The sequence below is a fragment of the Camelus bactrianus genome, chromosome 10 (genome assembly GCF_048773025.1).
Source record: "Camelus bactrianus isolate YW-2024 breed Bactrian camel chromosome 10, ASM4877302v1, whole genome shotgun sequence".
Taxonomy (NCBI): Eukaryota; Metazoa; Chordata; class Mammalia; order Artiodactyla; family Camelidae; genus Camelus; species Camelus bactrianus.
The window spans coordinates 7,497,775-7,519,632 of record NC_133548.1 but is presented as its reverse complement, the minus strand read 5'-3'; the positions used below and the strand labels follow the sequence as shown (position 1 = coordinate 7,519,632).

Here is a 21,858-nt window from a genome sequence, read left to right as displayed (position 1 = left end):
CTGCTTCAGGTGCTGGAAGGCCCGAGATCGGCCATCATGTGGCAAGAGTTCTAGCCTGTGACACCTCCTCCAGGGCAGAGGTCAGGTTTTAGGCCTATAGATAAGGGCAGGCCAGGCCATGGCAACCTGGACCAGCAAGTTCTGGAGGCCTGGGGCTACACTTAGCAGAGCGGTGACATGACATTCCTGGGCTGTTGGTGGCCAAAGGGCCAACATTAAAACCAATCAACCAACTCCCCACCCCCAAACATCCACCTAACATATCCATAAATAAAATGTCCTGACCAGCCCAAGGCTGCAGCAACTATACCTAGGAGGCAAAGGATTTGACTTAGCATCAGCGCTTCTGGGCCTTTTCTGGGTCAAGAATTCCTTTGAAGTGTTGAGAAGAGCAATGCCCCTTTCCTTTGAACACATGCCCTGCACTGGGACACCTAAGGAACTGGGAAGATCTCTCCAGGGGGAATCTTTCTCATCTCTTGCAGAATCAAACCTGAGCTTCTGAGAGAATGAGAGGGTGGAAGGGGTCCCCCATTTCTGGCCTACATTAGGATGGGGCTGCAGCCATGCAGGCACCGTGCCTGAGAGCACTGGAGGCTACTGGCCCCAAGAGAACACACCCCGCTGGTCCTGGTTGGGGTTTGGCTACCCAGGCATCAAGGAGTGACAGCGTAGAAAGTATGTGTGTGTGTGTCTCTTTTAGAGAAGTTTGGGTAACATCTGTGTGAATGCACAGATTCTTAGCATTAATAAACACGTATATCAATCTGTTTTGCTATTAATATTTGCATCAACTCTCCCTGCTTGAGCTGGGGATCATATTTTTATACTTAACACAGGTAAGGTGCCCTGCTCAAGGTGGGGAACAGAGGAAATACTCAAACGTGTTTTGGGAGGGAGTGAAAAAGTGAAGGGAGGGAGAGAGAAAGCTCTCCAGCTTCCCAGATATTGGTTCCCATCATTTCAGCATAAACTTGACCATAGTGGTTCTGAATTAGAACTAGATTTGCCTGAGAGGGATGTAAATACCAGGGACTTAATACAGAGGCTTAGCTCACAGACATGCAGTAGGAAGGTTGATAATCTAGGGCTAGTATGGCAGCTGTATGATTATTAGAGACCCCTGCTCCTTCTGTCTTGCCACTCTGCCATTTTAAACATGTGACTTCTACCTCACAATCCAATGTGGCTGCTTGAATTCCAGCCGTCACAGCCAAAGTCCAGCCAGCAGGAAGGAGGAAATGGGGAATCGGAGATAAAAGGCCCATACCAGCTGTCTCTGAAGAGGGTTTTCTGGAACCTGCCCTGTATCATTTCCGCTTAAATCTTGTTGGCCAGAAGTTAGTCACATGATCATAGTAGCAGCCAGAGACGCTGGGAAACATCGACTTTATTCCAGGGTGCCATGTGTCTAAAAAGTCAGGGGTACTATTACCAAACAAGAAAGGGAGAAAGGATATTGGGTGGACAACAAGCAGTGTGGGCCACCTGAGGGGATTGCCTCTGAGCAGAAGAAACTTTGCGGGGGTGCTCCAGGGCCTCCCAAGGGACAATGTCACTTCCCTGCTACTCCCATCAGCCTTGGCAGGAGCACATACTAAGTTGTCTCAGATCCTTGTGTGATTGCCTCATATCCTCAAGCTCTGTCCCTGCAACTTTAGTCTCCACCGTCACCCTGATTCCTTAGCTTGTGGGTTCTCCAAGCTCTGGCCTCTTCAGCATCTCCCTGACAATGTTCACAATGGGATGCCCCTCCCTTTCCTATTCCTGCCCAAGTGACTCTACCTTGGAGGCTCCAGGTCAATCCCATTTGCTGAGGACAACAGCCCATTTCCAGTCCCTTCTCTGAACAAGTCTATGTGGGTTACACTCTCAGCTTTATCAAAGACAGAGTTTCTTTGACATATAATTCACCCTTCAAAAGTGAACAATTCAGTGGTCTGTAGTCTATTCACCAAGTTGTGCAACTATCACCACTACAAAGATGGATTTTTAAAAAAGTGATATTTAGTATATCTTTATTTATTGGCCATTTAATTTTCTTTTTTTGTTTGTTTGTTTTATTGGGGGAGGGTAATTAGGTTTATTTATGTATTTCCATTTGGAGGAGGTACTGGAGATTGAACCCAGGACCTCACGCATGCTAAGCATGCACTCTACCACTTGAACTATAACCTCCCCCTAAGATGGATTTTTTAATCTCAGTGATTTCTCCCAGGATGAATCTGCTTGTCTCTTCTGAGCATTGCGATGCACGTGTGCACGTCCTCATGTAGCTGTGAAAGTATGTTCAGGTTCTCTGGGGTTGCACAAGACCCCCACAGTCACATCAGCATCTTGCATCCAGCAGCTGTTTGATGAGAGTCATCTCTGCAACAGGCACTGTGCGGGGCCCTGGCGACAGAGCAGTGCATGTGCGGGGCACCGGCCCTGGCGGCGCCTCTGCAGGGCACTACTTCAGTAGTGTTCTCCCAGAGCGGGCAGTGCCTGCGTAGCTCTGGTTCCCACCTCGATGTGCTCACAGTTTAGTGGGGGCGCCAGACTCCAGGTGAGCCCTTGTAAAGAGTGTGGTGAAACTATGACGACCAGAAAGAAGCACAGGTTGGTCGTTTAGGGTATTACAGAACCCTACCCACTACCCTACCCTACCGTGGCGGGGTTGGGGGTGGTGGGAGGGAGAAAAGGACTTCCGGCTGTGGCTGAGAAATGAATAGGCGAGAGCCGAGTGAGCAGAGGTGGAAAGGGTGTTCCAGGTGGTGGGAATAGCCTGTGCTAAGGCCTAAAGTTGAGGCAGACAGGAGAGGTCAGGACTGAGCTGCCCAGGGGAGGGCAAAACAGGGATTCTGACCACGCTGCACAGCACGGGTGGGTTCCCTGGGTGGACACTGAGTGTCTCCAGGATTTGGCTAGGGGCAGCTCCAGATACATTTCTATTTTTGTTTCCTCTTGGGCTTCTTCCTTGGAGCATGTTCCCAAATGGTAAGAATGCTGGGTCAAAGGGCACCGGCGGTTTTACTGGTGTCTAGGAACTCTGAGGCTGTTTTAAGGGCCGTTGTGGATGTGTGCATGTGCCCCTCTCCCCACAGTGTGCCAGCCCCAGTTTTACCTTCTGGATTTATTTTTTTGCTCGCTTAATGGATATTTAATGGTACCTCGGAGCTGTCTTTGATATGTGTGTCATTAATTATGGGGGAGGCTGGCAACCTCGGGGCTTGGCACTGGTCTCCCCGTGCTTGCTAACTGGGCTCTGGGCTCCAGCCCTTCCCTCCCGCTGTGACAAGGCAGTGGGTACCAGGGGGAAGATGCAGCTCTCAGAGCGAGCCTGAGGACTTGCGTTTACTCTCAGTTGCCCTCCTTATCCCCATGCCCCTCTGAGCCTCACTCTCCTCATCTCTGAAACAGGAATTCATTTGTTCAAAGACATTAATTCGGCGGCCTTCTGTGTCGTGGCTCTACCATTTCCTGGCTGTGTGGCCTTAAGTGAGTGACTTAACCTCTCTGTGTTAAGTCTCTTCATCATAAAAGGCGACGATGATCACAGCCCCTATATTCTACGGCTGTGGAGGGGATTGAGTGATTAATACACGTGAAGGACAGAGCCGGCAAGGGCAAGGGGTCAGCATATGTTGGCGCTCTCATGGTCTCCGGGGCCTGGCCTGCAGCCCTGGATGACCCCACAGCATTCCTGTCATCATGGAGCTCCCACTCTAGTGGGGAGCAGACGAAGCGAACAAGGGAAGCTTCAGAGCAGAATAAGACTACAAGGGAAGAAGGACTGGGGTCTCCTTTAGAAAGGGAAAATCTTTTTTGAGACAGAGGCCATTAGGCAAACCAGTAGGGAGAGAAGCAGCTGGATGGGGGTAGAGCGAGGGTGTGCGCGGAGGTGGGCTAGAGAGGGTGTTACTGGTTGGGGAGCAACAAGTGCAGAGGTGCCTAGGGCAGGAGAGAGACTGACGAAGCTGGTCCGGAGATGGTGTGCGGCAGAGGAAGTGGGGGTGTGCAAGTGCAAGTCCATGGTGAGCTGGGGTCGCTCTGCTGGGCCTCGGAGGAGGTCAGGGTGAAAGGCTTTTTTTAAAACTTCTATTTTTATTTTAATTTTTTTTTCATTTGGGTGGGGAAGGGGTGGTGTGTTTATTTTATTTAAATAGAGGTACTGGGGATTGAACCTAGGACCTCGTGCATGCTAAGCATGCTCTCTGCCACTGAGCTCTACCCTTCCCTAATTTTAATTTTGTAATTTTTAGTTTATTTTTAGGGAGAGAGGGTAGGTAATTAGGTTTATTTACTTATTTATTTTTAATGGAGGTACTGGGGATTGAACCCAGGACCTCTGGCATGCTAAGCACACGCTCCACCAGTGAGCTATACCCTACCCTTGAGAGGCTGCAACTTGATTCAAAGTACAGGGAAGAATCACTGAAGGGTTTTAAGCAGGGAAGGGTTACGAGCCAGTCAGTATTTCTGAACGACTCCTGGAGGCCACTGGGAGAAGGATTGGTGCCAGGGTGCCAGTCTTGGCAAGAGGCTTAGGGCCAGGCAGGGCCCTCCGGAGCATGGGGGCGCCCTGAGGAGAGCAGGAAGGGAGAGCTGACCGAGTGTCAGGTAGTCGGGGCTGGGCTCTGCCATGTCCTCTCAGTGCTGGGTCCCAGGCCTTGTAGGCCGCACCCTGAGTCCCCGGGCAGCTGGCCCGGCACTTGGCAGATGGCCCTGGGCCCCACCCTCCCTGGCTCCGGCTTCCCACTGCCTTCTCCCACCTGGGCAGCTCGTTTGGGCCGCTGTGCTGGGCCTTTCCGCTCTTGCCCTACTCTGGCTATTTCCACCCCCAAATGGTGGGTAGGAAAATCACCCCTTCTCAGACACTTGGATGGGGAAGAAGGAGTCCCTCAGACCCAACACCAGAGGGTCAGGCGCCCAGAAGTTCCCAGAGCTGTTTTTTGATTTTAGTTCTTGAGCCTGGGGCCCTGAACCATCTGGTTAGGGAGCTGGGCCCCAGGCAAGCCACTGGGGTACTAGGCAGGGCACGGGGCCCACTGCAGGCAGGGAGAAAAAGCCATTCTCTGACATAGCTCTGGTTGGTCCTGGGCACCGGCTGAACCCAGCTGCCACCTGCCCTGGCCTTCCTGGACTCTACTTCCTGGAGCCCCAGTACCCTCCTGCCTCTGGCCTTTTAGGGGTTGGACCAGGGCTAGAGAATTCAAAGCCAGAAGGAAACTGGGAGATGAAATCTTTGCTACTCCCACCCTGTGCCGACGGGGAAGGTGAACCCTGAGCGGGAAGATTGCTGGGACACGGTGGCAGTTGATGACATTGTCCATTTGTTTGTCTGTCTTTCTCTGCTCCTTGCCTGTCTCCTGGTGTTCCCCATGTTGGCAGCAGTGGGCACCAACGCTCCTTAAAAACTTCCAGAAAAAGATACCTGAGAAGGGCGGTCATTATGGCACTGGAGTAATAGCAAAAGATGCAGATAGTTAAAGTCTTTGTTACCCAGAGACAGCTGAATAGATGATGGGAGAGCAGCACAGTAGAATGCTACGTAGCCCTTAAAAAGGCCAAGGCCAATGGTTCGGAACAGAAATGAAGCAGACGGTGGACTGTACTTGGGTGTGGTTGCATCTACCTGTTATAGACGGACATGGGAGCTGCAGCTCAGGAAGGACACAGAAAATGCCAATGAGGGGCTGGGGACTTGGGGTTGGGAGACTTGATTTTTTTCTCTATATTTTTAAGCACCTTGACTTTTTTTTTTTTTTTTTTTTTTGGTGGGAGGAGGTAATTAGGTTTATTTATTAATTTTAAATTTTATTTCTCTCTCTCTTTTTTTAGTGGAGGTACTGGGTATTGAACCCAGGACCTCATGCATGCTAAGCAGGTCCTCTGCCACTGAGCTGTACCCTACCCCCTATTTTATTTTATTTATTTACTTATTTTGTTTTTACCCTACCCCCTCTTGACTTCTTTTAATCATGCATCTGAAAAATGTTTTAAAGGAAAAATCTAGCCTAAGGAGAGGGACCACTGCCAGCCTCTGATGAACATCCCTCAACAGCTAACTGAGCCCTGAAATCCAGAAATCCCAGGAGCTCTGTGTCAGCTGGTGAGGGAGCCCTTCCCCCACCTCCTCCCTCCCCTTCGAGCCTCCTTGGGCCTGACTCAGCTGAACCAAGTCGCAGAACCAGATTGAGAGACTGAGGTGTAGCCTGGCATGTCTGGAGTGACCAATGTGACAGCAATCGGCAAGAGCAATGGGGCAACACAGCCCCTGCCTCTGAGGAGGCTGGAGGAAGAGTATGACTCAGTTGAGCAAGGCAGGGGCCCTCAGGTGCCAGGAGGTGAGGCCTCGTCACCACACTTGGCTAACCCAGAGCAGGCACTCTGGAGTACATCCTGGGCTGGAATCCCTGAGGGATGCAAATAAGATTCGCAGAGGGTCAAATCTGGATGGGTCCTTAATATTATTACAACTAAAGATAATAACCACACCAGGGACCATTTAATGACCGCTTAAGTTGGGCACCAGCTCATGGAATCCTCATAACAACTCTGAGGGGATTATCTGCATTTTCAGATGTGTCTCAGGAGGCTTCAAACAACTAGCTAGGTTCTTCTGCTAACAACCCTGCTCTGCCTCCCATTGCATGGTCAGACCACCACTTTGTTGCTGTGTGACTTTGGTCAAGTTAGTAACCTCTCTGAATCTCAATTTCGCTCTCTGTAAATTGGAGATAATCCCTAGTCCCCATTTAATACCCAATCCAATGCAAATAAGTTAGTAAGTGTAAAGTAGCTGTAACCAGGACCGGCTCATGGTAAGCCTGGGTTTGCACTATTGCTCCATGTTTCATCAAATTTAAGATGTCATTGATTGTAAAAGCTGCCACTAAGGAAACAAGGAATGCTGCCAGTTAACTGCGTCCCAGGGTGCTTTCATCACTAGAATTTTTATTTTATCCTTCCCCAAGGAGCTCTTTTTGACTTAGACATAGATTCTCTTCATATATAATTCTGATGCACAAAGAAAAAGGAAAATAGAAGCAAAAAAAATTGTTTACAGTGTTCAGAAAACTCCTGCACATTTGGAATCTGACAGACGTGTGATGTCTGTTTCCCTCAGCCTACAGGACAGATGTCCCATCTCAGTCCTGTGTATATAAAATATGGGGGAGAGTGTGGTCCAAGGAGGGGTACTCACTTCTGGTGGGGGTTCAGAGGAGACTTGATGTGAGAGGCGGCATCTCCCAGGCTTCATGGGTCAGGAGAGTGGTTTGGGTAAGTCTGAGAAACATCAATGGGAAAGAGAGGCTGGGCAAATCAAAAGATGCCAGTGTAGGCACCAAGACTCATCACGGAAGTCCTGGAGCCCCTTCAGAGGCCCTGGAAGGTGGAAGGCCAAGGTTACCCACTTGGGTTTCAAGTTGGGTAATTGAGGCCCGGAGAGGTGGAGGACTCACCCGCCATGGTCCATTGAGCCAGGAAAGCTGTGGGCCTTGTTCTTGGGTGGCCCTGACTCCACCTTCCCTGGCTAACCTCTGGGCCAGCTCTGCTGGAGATGCTAGGAGGATGCGGAGCGGCGAGGGGGGCTGAGGCAAGACTCTGGGGGTGCACAGTCTGTCAGCACCCGGAAGGAGGAAGCTGCACAGGGTGTCTGTGGCTGGGCCTGGGATCCCCCAGCCGGGGACTTCCTCTTCCTCTCGGGGCAGGTGTAGCTACCACAGCGGGGACCAACACCCTGACCCTGTCATGGATGGGAGCAAGGGGCCCAGGATCAGAGACTTCCTGAGTGGGAGCCTGGCCACCTGGGTGAGGGGGTAGGGGGAGGGCGGGCAGCGGAGGGGAAGTGAGCAGCAGGGAGGGGCTGGTGTTGGGGCTGGGGGAGAGCGGGGCAGAGCTGGGGCCAGAGGGGAGGGGTGGGCTCAAGAGGGGAATGGAGAAGTCCAGGCAGCTGTGTAGCAGGAAAAGGGGGCCAGACCCTGGGCCACTGGCATTCAGGGAATTGGTGACGAGGGGGCTGCATGGGCTCAGGGGGCAGGTCAGACGGGCTCAGGATTCACTCTGCTGGTGGGGAGCTCCCACCCAGGCCAGCTGACTCCTTTGTGTTCCACAGGCGCTGGGACTGGCCGGGCTGGTGGGGGAGGTGGAGGAGCCCGAGGGGGAAGAGGAGGAGGAAGGAGAGGGGCCGCTTTGTCTGGAGAAGAGGTTCTTGCGTCTCAGCGATGGGGCCCTGCTCCTCCGGGTGCTGGGCATCATGTAAGGGGCATCAGAGGATCAGGGGTGGCTGCCAAGGGGTTTAGGGGAGGGGGCTGGGCAGCCTGGTGGGAGGAGCCCGAGGGCGGTGGGCAGAGCCTGGCTTAGGGGAGATGGGTCCTCAATTACCCCTCCTGCCTATCGCCCCAGTGCCCCCAGGTCTCGAGGGGGCCTGAGAATGCTTAGGGGCCATGATGGTCCTGCAGCCTGGCGGGTGTGGAACATGAACCACCTGTGGGGACGACTGAGGGACTTCTACCAGGTGAGGGGTTGGAAGGGGGAGGTTGAGCCTGGAGCCCCCTGTGGGAAGGCCCCTCTCATATCTCCCACCCCCTCCACCCTAGGAGGAGCTGCAGCTGCTGATCCTATCACCACCACCAGACCTCCAGACCCTGGGGTTTGATCCCTTCTCAGGTGCTCTCTCCCACTACCCCTTCCTGCTTCTACCCCCTCCCCCTGCCCGTTAACACCTTGTGGCTTGTGCCCTGCAGAGGAGGCGGTGGAGGAGCTGGAAGGCATTCTTAGGCTATTGCTGGGGGCATCAGTGCAGGTGAGTAGGGGAGGAAAGGGGAGGGTCCAGCTTTGGCTGCAGAGGTGGGAGACTCTGGCATCAGCCTCTTCCCCTGCCTCCTTGTCTCCCTTTAGTGTGAGCACCGGGAACTATTCATCCGACACATCCAGGGCCTCAGCCTGGAGGTCCAGAGTGAGTTGGCTGCTGCCATCCAGGAGGTACAACTTTGGACTGGCACCGCCACTCGGGGACACCCTGCCTCTCACTTCTTTGGCTAAACTGCTCTCTCTGTGCCTCCAGGTGACCCAGCCTGGGGCAGGCGTTGTGCTGGCGCTGGCTGGGCCTGAGCCTGGGGAGCTGGCACCTCCGGAGCTGGAGACGCTGTCCCGGAGCCTGATGGGCATGCTGTTGAGGCTGGCGAGGGAGCGTGATGTGGGGGTCCAGGTAAGGGGCGGCAGGTGGAGGAACAGGAGAACCGTGGGAATCAGGTGTGTGTGGTAGATGGGGACTGGGACCCAGGTATGGGGTTGGGGTGGTAGGTCTTGGGCCAGGAGGCTGCAGCAGCCAGATCACCTTGCTTTCGGTAGCTGGGGGCAGATGTGGGGGTCTTGGAACGGGGTACTCCTGACTCTGACCCTTGACCTCCCACAGCGGCTCGCTGAACTGCTGCTGGAGCGCAAGACGGCCCCCTTGTTGCCAGAGACTCCTGCTAGGACTCCTCCAGAGGGCCCCTCACACCACCTGGCCCTGCAACTGGCCAACGCCAAGGCCCAGCTGCGGCGCCTGCGACATGAGCTGTGAGTGCCACAGGCTGGGAAGGAGACCTGGGGGGAGGGGTAACAGATTAAGCCTGGATGTGGTCCCAGTCGGGATCAGGCCTACGAAGGGGTCCTCAGACCCCTCCTGTATCCCTTCCCTCCAGGGAGGAGAAAGCCGAGCTGATGCTAGATTCCCAGGCGGAGGTGCAGGGCTTGGAGGCCGAAATTCGAAGGCTCCGCCAGGAGGTGCGCTCTCAGACGCTCCCCGCCATCGCCGCATTTCCCTAACCCTCTCCCCGCACTTCCCCCTCCTCTGGTTTCCCCCGACCCGGCTCCTTCCCGTCCTAATCTCTCTGGCTAGCGGCTGGCCGTTCCCAGCTCCGCATCATTTGGCCCAGGCCCAGGCGCTGTCGGGACAGGCCAAGCGAGCCGAGCTGTACAGAGAGGAGGCAGAGGCGTTGCGAGAGCGGGCCGGCCGCCTGCCCCGCCTCCAGGAGGAGCTGCGACGCTGCCGGGAGCGGCTGCAGGCGGCCGAGGCCTGCAAGGGCCAGCTGGAGGTGAGGCGGGAGGCGGGGCCGCGGGGGCGGGGCGTGGGGAGGGGGCGGGGCCTGCCAGGGAGTGGGTGGGCTATGAGAGGAGAGAATTTGGGCCTAGGCTCGAGAGGGTTTGGCCTTATGGAGGAAACAGTCACCACTAAGAGAAATGGGTGAGGTGGTGTCTGGGGATAGGCCCTCTGGAGGATGGGGCAAATAGAGTGGGTGGGGCTGTAGGTTAGGGTAGGTCCTGGAGAGGAGGGTAGGGCCAACTGTAGGGGAGGAAGTGTCTGGAGCAATAAGAGATAAGTAGGGTCTAGAAGGATGCCACCTTGGAAGGCAGTTCGTGGGAAGAAGGGGCGAGGCCTGGTGCTAGGGAAGTGGTACCTGGAGAGACGCTGGAGAGGGAGGGGCAGATGGAGGGGAGAGGTCTGGGGTGCAGGGGCGGATGTGGGGAGGGGAGCCAGGGTCTGTGGCCTTGGAATGCTTGGGGGCAGCAGCATCACGTCGCTGGTTCTCTCTGCTCCCCAACCAGGAGGAGCGGGTGCTCTCCGGCACTCTGGAAGCCTCTAAAGCACTGCTGGAGGAGCAGCTGGAGGCTGCTCAAGAGCGTTGTGCTCGGCTGCATGAGACCCAGAGGGAGAACCTGCTGCTGCGGACCCGGCTGGGTGAGACCCAAGCGGTGAGATTGCCAGAGTGACCCTGGTCTCTCAGTGTACTGTGACTCCCCCCGCCCCATAACCACAGTGGCCTCCAGAGTTCCCTGGTGATCCCTGTGACTCCTACTCACAGTTTCCTCTAGTGACCCTCTAGCCCACACACTTGGTCTGGCCATGGTGAGGAGGGCTTGTCTGACCTTGCCCTCCCCGCAGGAGCTGGACTCTCTGCGGCATCAGGTAGACCAGCTGACAGAGGAGAATGTGGAGCTGGAGTTGGAGTTTCAGCGGAGCCTGGAGCCACCCCCAGGCTCTCCTGGGGAGGGTGAGTGGAGCCCCTGTGGAGGGGTTGGGGTGGGAGGTGTGTTTTCCTGCAGCTACCGTGGGATGGCTTCTGATTTCATGCCCTTCCCCTAGCTGTGTCGGGGTGGGGGGTGTATGTGACAAGCCAGGGCTACGGGAGGGGAGGGGTCCTGACTTCATCTCACACACTCCAGCATCCCTGCCAGGAGTGGCCCCCTCTCTGCATGATGAAGTGAGGGAGGCAGAGGCTGGGCGGCTGCGGACCCTGGAGCGGGAGAATCAGGAGCTTCGGGGCCTGCTACAGGTGCTGCAGGGGCAGCCAGGTGGCCAGGTGAGTCCCCTCCCCCAGCCATCAGCAGGTCCTTCCTAGCGTCCTCCTCTGGGATTGACCGTCCCTCTTACGTGCCCTCAGCACCCCCTGCTGGAGGAGCAGAGCGACGACTCCGTGGTTCCAGAGCCAGATTCAGCTCCTCAGACTTGCCTGGCCACAGACCATGGCCCCCAGGGCTTCGTTGGTCAGGCAGCGGATGAAGGCCTCCAGACCTTGGACCTGGCTCCCCTGGCATCTGATTCAGACTCACAGGTGGTGGAGAGGCCCCCACAGATGGCTGCCATCGTTCCTGTAGACCTGATGCTCCAGAAGTCAGACCCTGCCATAGAGGCACAGGACTTCCCGAAGGGGGTTGGCCATGGAGCCTGTCTCCAGACCCCTGTCTCTGTGGCTCTACCTCAGGGTCCAGAGATCAAAATTCAGGCTCAGCTGTCGCTGGGAGTAGAGACTGGGGAGTCGGTGCCCAAGGCCCCAGGGCTGAGACAGGAGGGCCCCGGGAGCAAGCCTGGACTCTCGGAGCCCAGCCTCTGTGCTCAGTTGGAGGAGCAGGAGACCCCAGGCCAGAAGGTGGACCTACTCAATGGGCAAACAGAAGCCAGAGAGCATGAACAGAAGCTGGAGGGGGTGGTCGGGGACCCAGTCCAGCAAAAACCACAGCAGAAACTGGAAGGGGCTCATGAGGCCCAGGCCTGGGAGGGGCCGATCCCAGGGGAGAGCCTGGCCAGTGTTGTCCCAGAGCAGGAGGCCCTCAGGTTGGAGGTGGCGCGGTTGAGGAGAGAAACTGAGGCCCTTCGAGCTGAGCTGGAGGCCCAGGCCCGGAAGCTGGAGGCCCGAGGCACCGAGGCTACCCGCCTCTCCGAGGAGCTGGCTCAGGCACAGAGGGCAGAGGCCGAGGCCCACCAGGAGGTAGAGGCCCAGACCGGAGAGCTGGCCCGGCTGCGGGAGGCCGTGGAGGCAGCTGGTCGGGAGTTGGAGGCTGCATCACGGGAGCGAGAGGCACTGGCGGAGGCGCTGGCAGCAACGGGCCGCGAGCGAAGGCTATGGGAGCGAGAGGGGCCCAGACTACGGGCCCGGGCTGAGGCGGCTGAGGAACGGCTGCAAGTGCTGGAGAGCGAGGGCCGCCAGCACCTGGAGGAGGCTGAGAGGGAGCGCCGGGAGAGGCAGGTCCTCCAGGAGGTATGTGGGGGCTCACAGCCAGGCTCAGGGTCAGGAAACAGGGTTTCAGGCCAGTTGCTGGGGTTTGGGGTTATTAATTCCATTAGCAGCCACTGAGTGCCCAGCACTGAGCTGGGGCTGGAGACACAAAGGCAGAGTCCACTCCTGCCTTCCAAAGGCATGGCTGGCCTGGGACAGGGGCAGATGTTCCCTACCTCTGATGGGGTGGCTGTAGGAGGCAGGCATGGAGCTGGACAGCCTGGCCGCAAATCCTGGCTCTCTGACTGTGGCGGTTTACTCAGCTCCGCCCCAGTGCCTCTCTCTGTAAAATGGAGGTGCTCTTCGAAGCTGCCTCAGCAGGTCTTTGGGAGACGGGGAGGGAATGGTGTGAAGAGCCTAGCTTACGCTGGGCAGAGGCTCAAGATATGTTAGTTACTGAGGACAAAGTGCTGCGGGAGCCTGTGGAAGGGGGAGCTGATGCCAGGGTTCGGGCAAGGAGGCTTCAGGGAGGATTCTAAGGAATGATCGAGATTTTACTAGGTGGGGAAGCACATTCCATTCAGGGGGAACAGCGTGTGCAAAGACTTGAAGGCATCAGAGATGTTCAGGGGCTCAGGACACATGGGAGGAAAGTGGAGAGTTGCATTGGGCCAGCTTTGTGGGTGTCAGTACTCCATCCCCAGGCAGGGAAATTCACCCAAGGGTGTGGGCAGACCTGTGTGAGGCTGGGGTTGAAGAGGGTCGTCTTGGGGGATGACCTGGGCCCATTAGGAGGCAGTGCCAGTGGTCCAGGTGGTAGGTGAGGCTGGCTGGAGCTGGGACTGGGAGTGAAGGAGAGAGAAGACTTGGAAACCCCACTATTCATTCATTCAAGTGTGTTTCCAGGTGACTCCTTGGCACCAGGCCCTGTACCAGCAGCCAGTGCACCTATCCTCCAGGAGATGCTCAATCTGGGGTGGAGACGGGACTGGGCAGGGAGTCAAGGGGGTCCAGGAAGCACACTGGACTCCAGCTGGGACATATAAGGGAAGGCTTCCTGGAGGAGGGGAGAGAATGAATTACAGTGAGCCGGGAGGAGGTGAAGTTTGGAGAGGTGGAGTGTGAGGTGGGTTGTGGAGGGAGGTAAGACTGAGACTTCCTTAAGGAGGTTTCCTGTTGGGCAGGGCTTCGTCTTCCTTCCAAACAAAGGAAGGAGTTGCAGCTGTTTCCTTGAGGGCAGCAGGGAGTCACTGGAGGGTTTAAAGTGAGCAGAGCAGTCAGGTCTGCGGGCCTGGAGGCTCCTCAGGGAAAGCAGAGGAGCCCATGAAGCCATGGGAAGTGGGGTTGGACCAGTGGGGCCCAGTGCTGGGTGGAGGGTGTGCTGCAGATGAGGAATGAAATCTTCCCGCTGGGCAGTTTAGTTTCATCCCTGTTGCACAGACGAGGACACTGAGATTCAGAGAGGAGAAATAATTTGCTCTGAGACCCCTCTCAATGGAGAGAAGTAGGGAACACACTGTTTGCTTGGCCTGGGGCCGGGGATTGTGGAGGGGAAGCCTCAGAAATGTGAAAATAGGAGGTGTAACCGATGAGATGGTAAGGCTGAGGGGCTGTCTCTGGGGTCCACTCTCTAGGAGGTGACTGAGATGCTGTCAGACAGACTTGGGTTATAGCCCAGACCCCCTACTTATCAGCTGTGTGGCGTGGGGCCAGTTACTTAACCTCTCTGAGTCTCGGGTTCCTTACCTGTAAAACCAGAATAAAAATGATACTTGCATCCCAGGATCCTGTAAGATAATGAGTGTAGAGAGCTTGGCACTCAGTATGGAGAGGGAGTGCCAGCAAGCGGGCAGCGAAGTGAGGGTAGGGCTGGCTGGCTGGAAGAGCCGGCTCCAAGGACCAAGAGGGTGGAAGAAGCTGAGGACAAAGAGGAATCTGGGGAGATTTCCTGGTGGAGCAGTTCCTGGTGACAACGATGTGATGCAGGAGGAGGTGCTGGCCAGAGGCAGGGAGGCCAGGGAAGCAGGGCCAAGATGGTTGTCTCCAAGTGGGGGTTGTCCAAGTGGAGGGCCAGAGGCACAGTGGGTGGGGCACCGAGGGCTGTGGCTGGGGCCAGAAGGGGCAGGGCAGGGGTCTGGCCCGAGATGCAAGTCTTTATCTGCACCACAGTTCTTCCTACTCTCCACTTTGGGCTCTGGTGGCTGTTGGCCACAGGCAGCATGGCCTCTTGGACTTCTAGTTTTTCATTAAGAGGCAGTGGCCAGGGATACCTGGAAGAGCAGTGGCTCGTGGGTGGGCAGGGTGGGGTTGCTAAGCCAGGGAGACGAGAGCAAAAGTTGGTAGACTGTTTCCGAGGGCAAGATTTGGGGGGGGTGGCTGGTCATAGTTGGCCATTCCCCATGGTTTCATCCTGCCAGGGCCCCCCGTACCTGTACCTTGGAATGGTTTGACCTACCTCTCTCTCTGGCCTACAGGCCAGAGTGGGTCTCCCACCCACTTCTGCAATGGTATGGCCCAACCGTCATAGGCGGCCTGGCCCTCAGCATCCTGGCCCTCCCCCTCCCAGCCCCCACTGTGGTTAGGCCTCGCCTTCACCAAGTTCCTGCACTCTATGGCCATCCCCTGTGGCTGAGGGTGCTCTGCAGACCCACCTCCTCCGAGCCTGTCTTTCCCTTACATGGCCCGTGTGGCCTCAGCACGTAGGGCGCGTCCAGCTGTCACTAGGCACATGAGGAACCATGGGCTCAAAGAGGTGAAAATACTTGCCCAGCGAGTGTCTCTGACTCCTGGCCCAGGCGCCTCCCTCACACCCCAGCAGGCTTACAATCCCTACCTCTTTCCTAGCACTCTGCAAAGTGACCAGGCTTTGCTCCCACTACAGATGGTGGAGTAGAGGCCCAAAGGATTTAAAGATCTTTGCTCAGGGTGACGACAGAGCAAGGACAGAAAGCCCAGTCTCCTGACTCTCAGGCCTGGGTGAGGGTGGTGATCTGCCTTTCTGGTCCTGAGCCTGCTCCGCCTGCCCTCAGGAGCTAGAGAAGGCCGTGGTGCGGAGCCAGGAGCTGGGGGCCCGGCTGGAGCATCTGCAGAATGAGCTGGAACAGGCGGCTCTGGAGCGTGAGGAATTTCTGCGGGAACAAGAGTTCCAGCACCAGAGGTGGGACATTGCCTGAGGGGCAGAGAAGGGCAGACCAGGACTTGGGGAAGAGCCAGTGCCAAGATCCCTCCTGGCAGGTACCAGGGCCTGGAGCAGCGGCTGGAAGCTGAGCTGCAGGTGGCGGCCACTAGCAAGGAGGAGGCACTGACGGCGCTCAAAAGGAGGGCCCAGCAGCTGGAGGAGGAACTGTTCCAGGTGAGGCCGCCACTGCTCTGGTTGCTGGGGCCTCGCCACCGCCCCCCACCCCCCAATCCTGCATGCAGACGTTCAGGCTGAGCAGGCTCTGTCCCTCCAGTGGCCCTTCTGGTCTTGCCCCTCAATTCTTGGCCAGTTGCTTGCCTTGCGCCCTGCCTTTGGGGGGCTGTAGGAGGGAGCACTGTGCTGGGAGTTAGGCAGCTCTGCCAGGCCGTGTGACCTCATCTGAGCCTTGTCTCCCCACTTCCTCAAACGGACAGAGCCTGGTGGCTTTGTTCCAAGGCAACAGCGGGGACTCTCTTGCTCGAGCCCCACCACTTCCTGAGCTTGATGACTGTTCTCCTAAGTCAGTGATTGTTTCTGATGCCCCGTGCTGCGTGCGGGCTCAGCGCTCAGCACTGGTGTGATATGGGGCCCGGTGTGAGGTCTCCGCCCCCGGGAGCTCGCTGTCCACCTGGGACAGAGGCAAGAACACAGGTGACTGTAGCCAGTGGGCCCCCAGCAGACCGCCTAGCTGGCACGTGTGGGACTGATCAGGGGAGGTTTTCTGGAGAAAGCGGTGTTGAGACTGGGGCCCAGAGAAAGAGTGGGATGCGCAGAGGCAGCTGCACGGGCAGAGGCCGAGCTCTGCTGCAGAACCGGGAGAGGGTGAGAAGGCAGGATGGTGGGTGATGGAGCTGCAGGATCCATGGGCAGGGAGAGTGTGATGGGGGAGGCTGGGCTGCTGAAGTGGGTAAGGGTCCACTGTGCGATCCCCAAGCCACCGCCACTCCCCGGAGTGACCTCCCAGGGCCTCTCCTTGCAGCTGCGCCAGGGCCCTGCGGGGCTGGAGCCCGAGGAGCAGGCTGAGCCCAGGGTCACAGAGGCCCAGAGCATGCGGCTCATTGAGGTGGAGCGCATTGTGAGTGTTGGAACGTGGTGGGTACGGGGCTGGGAGGTGTGCCCCAGAGGTCTGGTGCCTGCTAACCCGGCTCCCCTCCCGGCAGAATGCCACGCTGACAGCCGAGAAGGCGGCTCTGCAGGGGCAGCTGCAGCACCTGGAGGGGCAGCTGGGAAGCCTGCAGGGGCGCGCCCAGGAGCTGCTGCTGCAGACTCAGCGGGCACAGGAGCACAGCAGCCGCCTGCAGGTGGGTGACGGCCTGCCCCCTGCCCTGTCCCTGCCCACTTCCACTTGCCCCTTCCCCCGACCCTGCCACCTTCCCCTGTTGCTACCCCGATGCCTGCCTCTAGCCCTCATGTCAGTACCCATTTCGCCCCACCTGCAGCACTCTCCTCCATAGTCAGCCATCAGTCCTCTTGATTCCCTGTCCCGACCCCCGCCCCATCTGTCCCATCCCTGCCTTGTGTCTCTTGCCCTCTCCTCCACGGCTGCCTCTGCCTTCGGCTCCCTGCACAACTCTTTCTCCTTTCCTCTGCCCTGCCGTCTCCCTTTTGCCTCTGTCCCTTACCCACTTTCCTGTCTGGGATGCCGTGCCAGTAGCCCTTGCTCCCATCTCTGACCTAGGCTGAGAAGTCTATACTGGAGATGCAGGGCCAGGAGCTGCACAGGAAGCTAGGGGTGCTGGAAGAGGAGGTACGGGCGGCGAGGCACTCCCAGGAGGAGACCCGTGGGCAGCAGCAGGCCCTGCTTCGGGACCATGAGGCCCTGGCACAGCTGCAGCGGCGGCAGGAGGCTGAGCTAGAGGGACTGCTGGCCCGGCACCGTGACCTCAAGGCCAACATGCGGGCACTGGAGCTGGCCCACCGGGAGCTGCAGGGCCGGTGAGCCTCCTCTAAACACCCAGCTCCTCTCTGGGCACCCCGTGTCTGCCCAGAGCAGGTTCCCCAGGCAGGTCTGATGCCACCAGGGAAACACCACCACCAGCAGACCCACCTCCACTGCTGTGTGTGTCTAGGCTTTCTATACTTCTAGGGTGGGCTCACCCTGGGGCTCATTGGTAGTTGGGAGTGGTGGGCACCTGATTCAGCAGTCTGCCCTGTGGCTTTGCCTTGGGGCCTGTGCTCAGGAGGTGGCAGACCTCCTTGTCCAGGTGGTCCAGCTGCCTGCTTGCCCTGGCCCCTTCTCTGCGGCCCTCTCAGCCCCTTGTTCATTGCAGGCATGAGCAGCTGCAGGTCCAGAGGGCCAACGTGGAGGCGCAGGAGGTGGCCCTACTGGCGGAGCGCGAACGCCTGATGCAGGATGGACATCGGCAACGGGGCTTGGAGGAGGAACTGCGGAGGCTGCAGAGCGAGCATGACAGGTACCAGCCCTGGCACAGCCCTCCCCTCTTGGGCCAGTTTTCAGTGTTCCCATCTGTGAAGTGGGTTAGTAGTGAGTTAGTCACTGTCCCTGTGGGGTCCTGCTTTGCCTCTTCTCCCCGTTATGGCTCTCTTGGCCCTCATAAGGGGTCTGGCGGGGGAGAAGTCCCCTTGGAGAGCAGCTCTCCTGGTCTCTGCAGAGCTCAGATGTTGCTGGCGGAGGTTTCAAGGGAGCGAGGGGAGCTGCAGGGCGAACGTGGGGAGCTGCGGAGCCGGCTGGCACGGCTGGAGCTGGAGCGGGCACAGCTGGAGGCACAGAGCCAGCGACTGCGCGAGTCCAACCAGCAGCTGGACCTGAGCGCCTGCCGGCTGACCACCCAGTGTGAGGTGTGGTGAGGGGTGGATGGTGGCCGGGGTCCGGGTTGGCGGGGCAGGGAATGAAGAGAGCTTGGAGGGGGTGGAAGGCGACCACCCTCAGCCCCTTCAAGCCCCTTGCTTCTCCTGCCGCCTGCCCCTGACAGCTGTTGACAGAGCTCCGGAGCGCCCAGGAAGAGGAAAACCGGCAGCTGCTGGCTGAGGTGCAGGCGCTGAGCCGGGAGAACCGGGAGCTCCTGGAGCGCAGCCTGGAGAGCCGGGACCACCTGCACCGCGAGCAGCGCGAGTACCTGTGAGAGGCTGCACTTGGGCCCGTGTGGCTGCCCCTTGGGTTGTTTATGGGGAGATCTTCATGGAGGGCCTGGGAGAGGGGTGGGGTTGACCACCCAGGGGCTCTGGGCAGCAACAGTTTATCAGTCTCTTCAGGGGTATGTCAGTGTGTTAACCGGCAGGGTTGTACCAGTGTGTACCGCGTGCTCAGGCCCAGGCCTCAAGTCCACCTTCTCCCCCCGTCATCCTCCCAGGGACCAGCTCAACGCCCTGCGCCGAGAGAAACAGAAGCTGGTGGAGAAGATCATGGACCAGTACCGTGTGCTGGAGCCTGGGCCCCTGCCCCGGACAAAGTGAGCAGTCCCTCCTGACCCCACCTAGCCCCTGCCCTGCCCTCTGACCCCTGGCTCAGCTCAGGTCCAGGCCCCACGGAGGGTTTGCCTGGCCTTTGCCATCCCCGACATGGCCCTCTTGTCCCTCCTTCCTCCCTGGCCTGACCCTTTTTTGTGCCCTCTTGCCCCCAGGAAGGGCAGCTGGCTGGCAGACAAGGTGAAGAGGCTGATGCGGCCCCGGCGGGAGGGGGGCCCCCATGGGGGGCCGCGCCTGGGGGCCGATGGGGCTGGCAGCACCGAGAGCCTGGGGGGCCCCCCAGAGACGGAACTCTCCGAGGGCAGGGAGGCGGATGGGACAGGTGGGTCTGGGGGCCAGGTGATCAAGATGCTCCCTGCTGGTGCCCCCTCCCTGCCTTTCCCCAGGGCTTGCCAGTGCCTCTTGTTTCTACTTTCTGTGTGACTTGCACACATGCCTCCTGTTGGCCTTCCCTACTGCAACTTCCCCCCACCCCCACCAGATGGTTCCAGTGGCTCTTTGCCCTGCATCCCTGCTGCATCCCTCTCGGCTGGCACCTCCCTCCTGCCTGCGCTGCCACCCACCCAATCCTGCCCATCCACAGCAGTGCCTAGGACCTCGGAGCAGCAGGGGACTTTAGTGAGAGGTCATTTATCCCAGTCAGAAGAAGAGGAAACCGAGGCCCAGGGAGGGGAAGCTCCTTGCCCAAGGTCACACAGTGAGTTAGTGTCAGAGCCAGAAGGGTCCAGCCTCCTGTCGCCACCCTCATCCACCACCACCCTCCTCCCACAGCCCCCTCTCCCCTGCAGCCCCTTTGCAGCTTCTCCTTGCTGGCCCCTCCGCTCTGCCCAGCCCTGCCCTGCACTGCTCTGATACCCTCCCTGCCTGTGCCTCTCATAGGGTCTCCTTCACCGGCACCTATGCGCCGGGCCCAGAGCTCCCTCTGCCTGCAGGATGAGACTCTGGCAGGTGGGCAGCGGCGGAAACTCAGCTCAAGATTCCCTGTGGGGCGAAGCTCTGAGTCATTCAGCCCTGGGGACACCCCCCGGCAGCGATTCCGACAGCGGCGTCCAGGCCCGCTGGGGGCACCTAGCTCCCACGGCAAAGGTGAGGGAAAAGGGTCCCTGACCCCGTTAGCTCCCCAGCTCCCTGTGGACCCATCAGCTCGTTGGGGGAGGGGGCTTCCCTCCTGTCTCCTGGGTCTCGCCACAAGCCCTGTACACCTCTGTCCTGGTCCTGGTCCTCATGGCCCAGTGGCTGCCTTGTATCTTCTAGGATCTGGCGTGGAATGGGATGGCTCTGTCAAGACCCTGGTGGAACACGAAGCAGATGCCAACCGAGAGGGTGAGTAGGGGCCTAGGAGGGAGTGTGGGAGTACTTGCCCCACCCTGGGCTCCTGACAGGCCTCACTGGCCCATTCACTCATTTGACAGGGAAACTTTACTAAGTGCCAGGTGATGTGCTAGCTGGGGATAAAGCAGGGAACATTCTGGTATGTGGAGGTGAGAGACAGTAAATAATATGCACAAAAATAATAATTATCTACAGCAGCTCTGTCCAATAAAAATATGTGAGCTCCATGTGTGATTTAAAATTTTCTAGCTTCATCAGAAAAAGTAAAAAGAGACATGTAAAATTAATTTCAATCACATATTTTGTTTAACTCTATGCCTATATTGTTATCACTTCAACATGTAATCCCTGTAAAAAACCTTTAATGAGATATTTTATACTCTTTTTTCTCACACTAAGTCTCTGAAGTCCAGTGGTATTTTATACCCAAGCCCATCACAGTTCAGACCAGCCACATGTCACGCACTCAGTCCCGTACTGGGCAGCTCAGCCTTGGAGGAGCTGATAATGTTCTGAGAAAGAAGAGGGAGAGGGAGGTCAGGAGCATTGGGTGGCGGTGCGGGGGTTGGGGGCGCGCAATTTTAATTCTGGTGCTCGGGACAGGCCTCAGAGAGGAGGTGAAATTGAAGCAAAGACTTGGAGGTGAGAGTCTGTCATGTCAGCATATCTGGGGAATGGCATTCCAGGCAGAGGGAACAGCCAAAGCGAAGGCCTGGCATGTTCAAGGCCTGGTGAGGCGTCTGGGAGTCCCCTGGGGAGCGAGCCTGAGCTGAGCCTTTCCCTCCAGGCCTCGAGGTACAGGAACCGGAGAAACGTCCTCTCGCCCCTTCCCTCAGCCAGTGACACTGCGTGGACGGGGAGATTGGGAGTGGAGTCTTCTCGACACTGGAGTCTCAGTGGGGGCCCCAGGCAGCCCAGGAATTTCGGGAGGCAGGACACTCGTGGCGAGTCCTTGGACACGGAAGCTTGGGCCCCCAGATCCTCCACAGCCTGCACTGGGGCCCTGAGATGGAGCAGGGATGAGTTTGTGGACAGGGGGGATGGCTGGCCCCCACCAACAGCTCCTGGCTGGGGCTCTGGCTCTGCTGTGCAGCCCTCGCTGCCAAGGCGGTCTCTGGGGAACCCCCCAGCTGAAGGAGGCAGTCAGGAGTGGGCAAGAGAGCCCCCTGCCTGGTCCAGGCAAGGAGCCAAGGACCATTCCCTGGGGATTGTGTCCTGGGCCCATCTCTGAGCCTTAGCTGGAATGTGAGGGAGCTGAGAATAAAGCCAAGAATAAAGCCGAGAATAAAGCTGGGATGCCACACCTGAATCTGTGCTGTGTCTACCAGTCGCATCCAGGAGCCACTAGGTGCCAAGGACACATGTGGCTGGAGTCCTTCTCTGCTGGCAGGGGTCTGTGGCCATTGGCTTCCTTGCCCCCTTGCCTGGATGTCCCAGTTGGGAGGGGAGGGGCAG

General features: G+C 57.9%; 1 protein-coding gene and 1 long non-coding RNA gene across 5 annotated transcripts; one reads left to right on the top strand and one right to left on the bottom strand.

Annotated features, from left to right (window-relative positions):
* Nucleotides 1-1,987: 1,987 nt before the first annotated feature.
* Nucleotides 1,988-7,634, bottom strand: LOC141578819 (uncharacterized). The gene is made up of 2 exons (XR_012509536.1): nucleotides 7,449-7,634; nucleotides 1,988-7,272 (listed from the first exon to the last, which is right to left on the bottom strand). It is a non-coding gene; the product is annotated as an uncharacterized LOC141578819 (long non-coding RNA).
* Nucleotides 7,635-7,655: 21 nt separating this feature from the next.
* CCDC88B (coiled-coil domain containing 88B) lies at nucleotides 7,656-21,394 on the top strand. 4 transcript variants are annotated; one of them, XM_074371815.1, is made up of 28 exons: nucleotides 7,656-7,797; nucleotides 8,102-8,244; nucleotides 8,392-8,503; nucleotides 8,586-8,655; nucleotides 8,733-8,791; nucleotides 8,887-8,970; nucleotides 9,053-9,196; nucleotides 9,404-9,549; nucleotides 9,675-9,756; nucleotides 9,909-10,067; nucleotides 10,579-10,725; nucleotides 10,916-11,024; nucleotides 11,197-11,333; nucleotides 11,415-12,509; nucleotides 15,497-15,624; nucleotides 15,702-15,819; nucleotides 16,625-16,720; nucleotides 16,806-16,946; nucleotides 17,324-17,580; nucleotides 17,916-18,059; nucleotides 18,258-18,444; nucleotides 18,579-18,724; nucleotides 18,957-19,055; nucleotides 19,227-19,393; nucleotides 19,553-19,768; nucleotides 19,951-20,157; nucleotides 20,326-20,394; nucleotides 21,191-21,394. In XM_074371815.1, the coding sequence occupies exons 1-28, from the start codon at nucleotides 7,738-7,740 to the stop codon at nucleotides 21,244-21,246; spliced, it is 4,578 nt and encodes a 1,525-aa protein (XP_074227916.1). In that variant the 5' UTR covers nucleotides 7,656-7,737; the 3' UTR covers nucleotides 21,247-21,394. The 4 variants fall into 4 exon arrangements, 3 of the variants coding, with proteins under 3 accessions (XP_074227916.1, XP_074227913.1, XP_074227914.1); XM_074371812.1 differs by lacking the exon at nucleotides 19,553-19,768 and having other exon boundaries at nucleotides 7,676-7,797; XM_074371813.1 differs by lacking the exon at nucleotides 8,102-8,244 and having other exon boundaries at nucleotides 7,704-7,797.
* The last annotated feature ends 464 nt before the right edge of the window (nucleotides 21,395-21,858 follow it).

What these genes read in the sequence shown, in the direction of transcription:
- CCDC88B (XM_074371815.1), top strand. Translation starts at nt 7,738, where the DNA reads ATGGATGGGAGCAAGGGGCCCAGGATCAGAGACTTCCTGAGTGGGAGC. An exon ending in CTCCGGGTGCTGGGCATCAT is followed by an intron (nt 8,245 to 8,391) that starts GTAAGGGGCATC and finishes CTATCGCCCCAG; the next exon opens with TGCCCCCAGGTCTCGAGGGG. An exon ending in CAGGGAGGCGGATGGGACAG is followed by an intron (nt 19,394 to 19,552) that starts GTGGGTCTGGGG and finishes CACCCCCACCAG; the next exon opens with ATGGTTCCAGTGGCTCTTTG.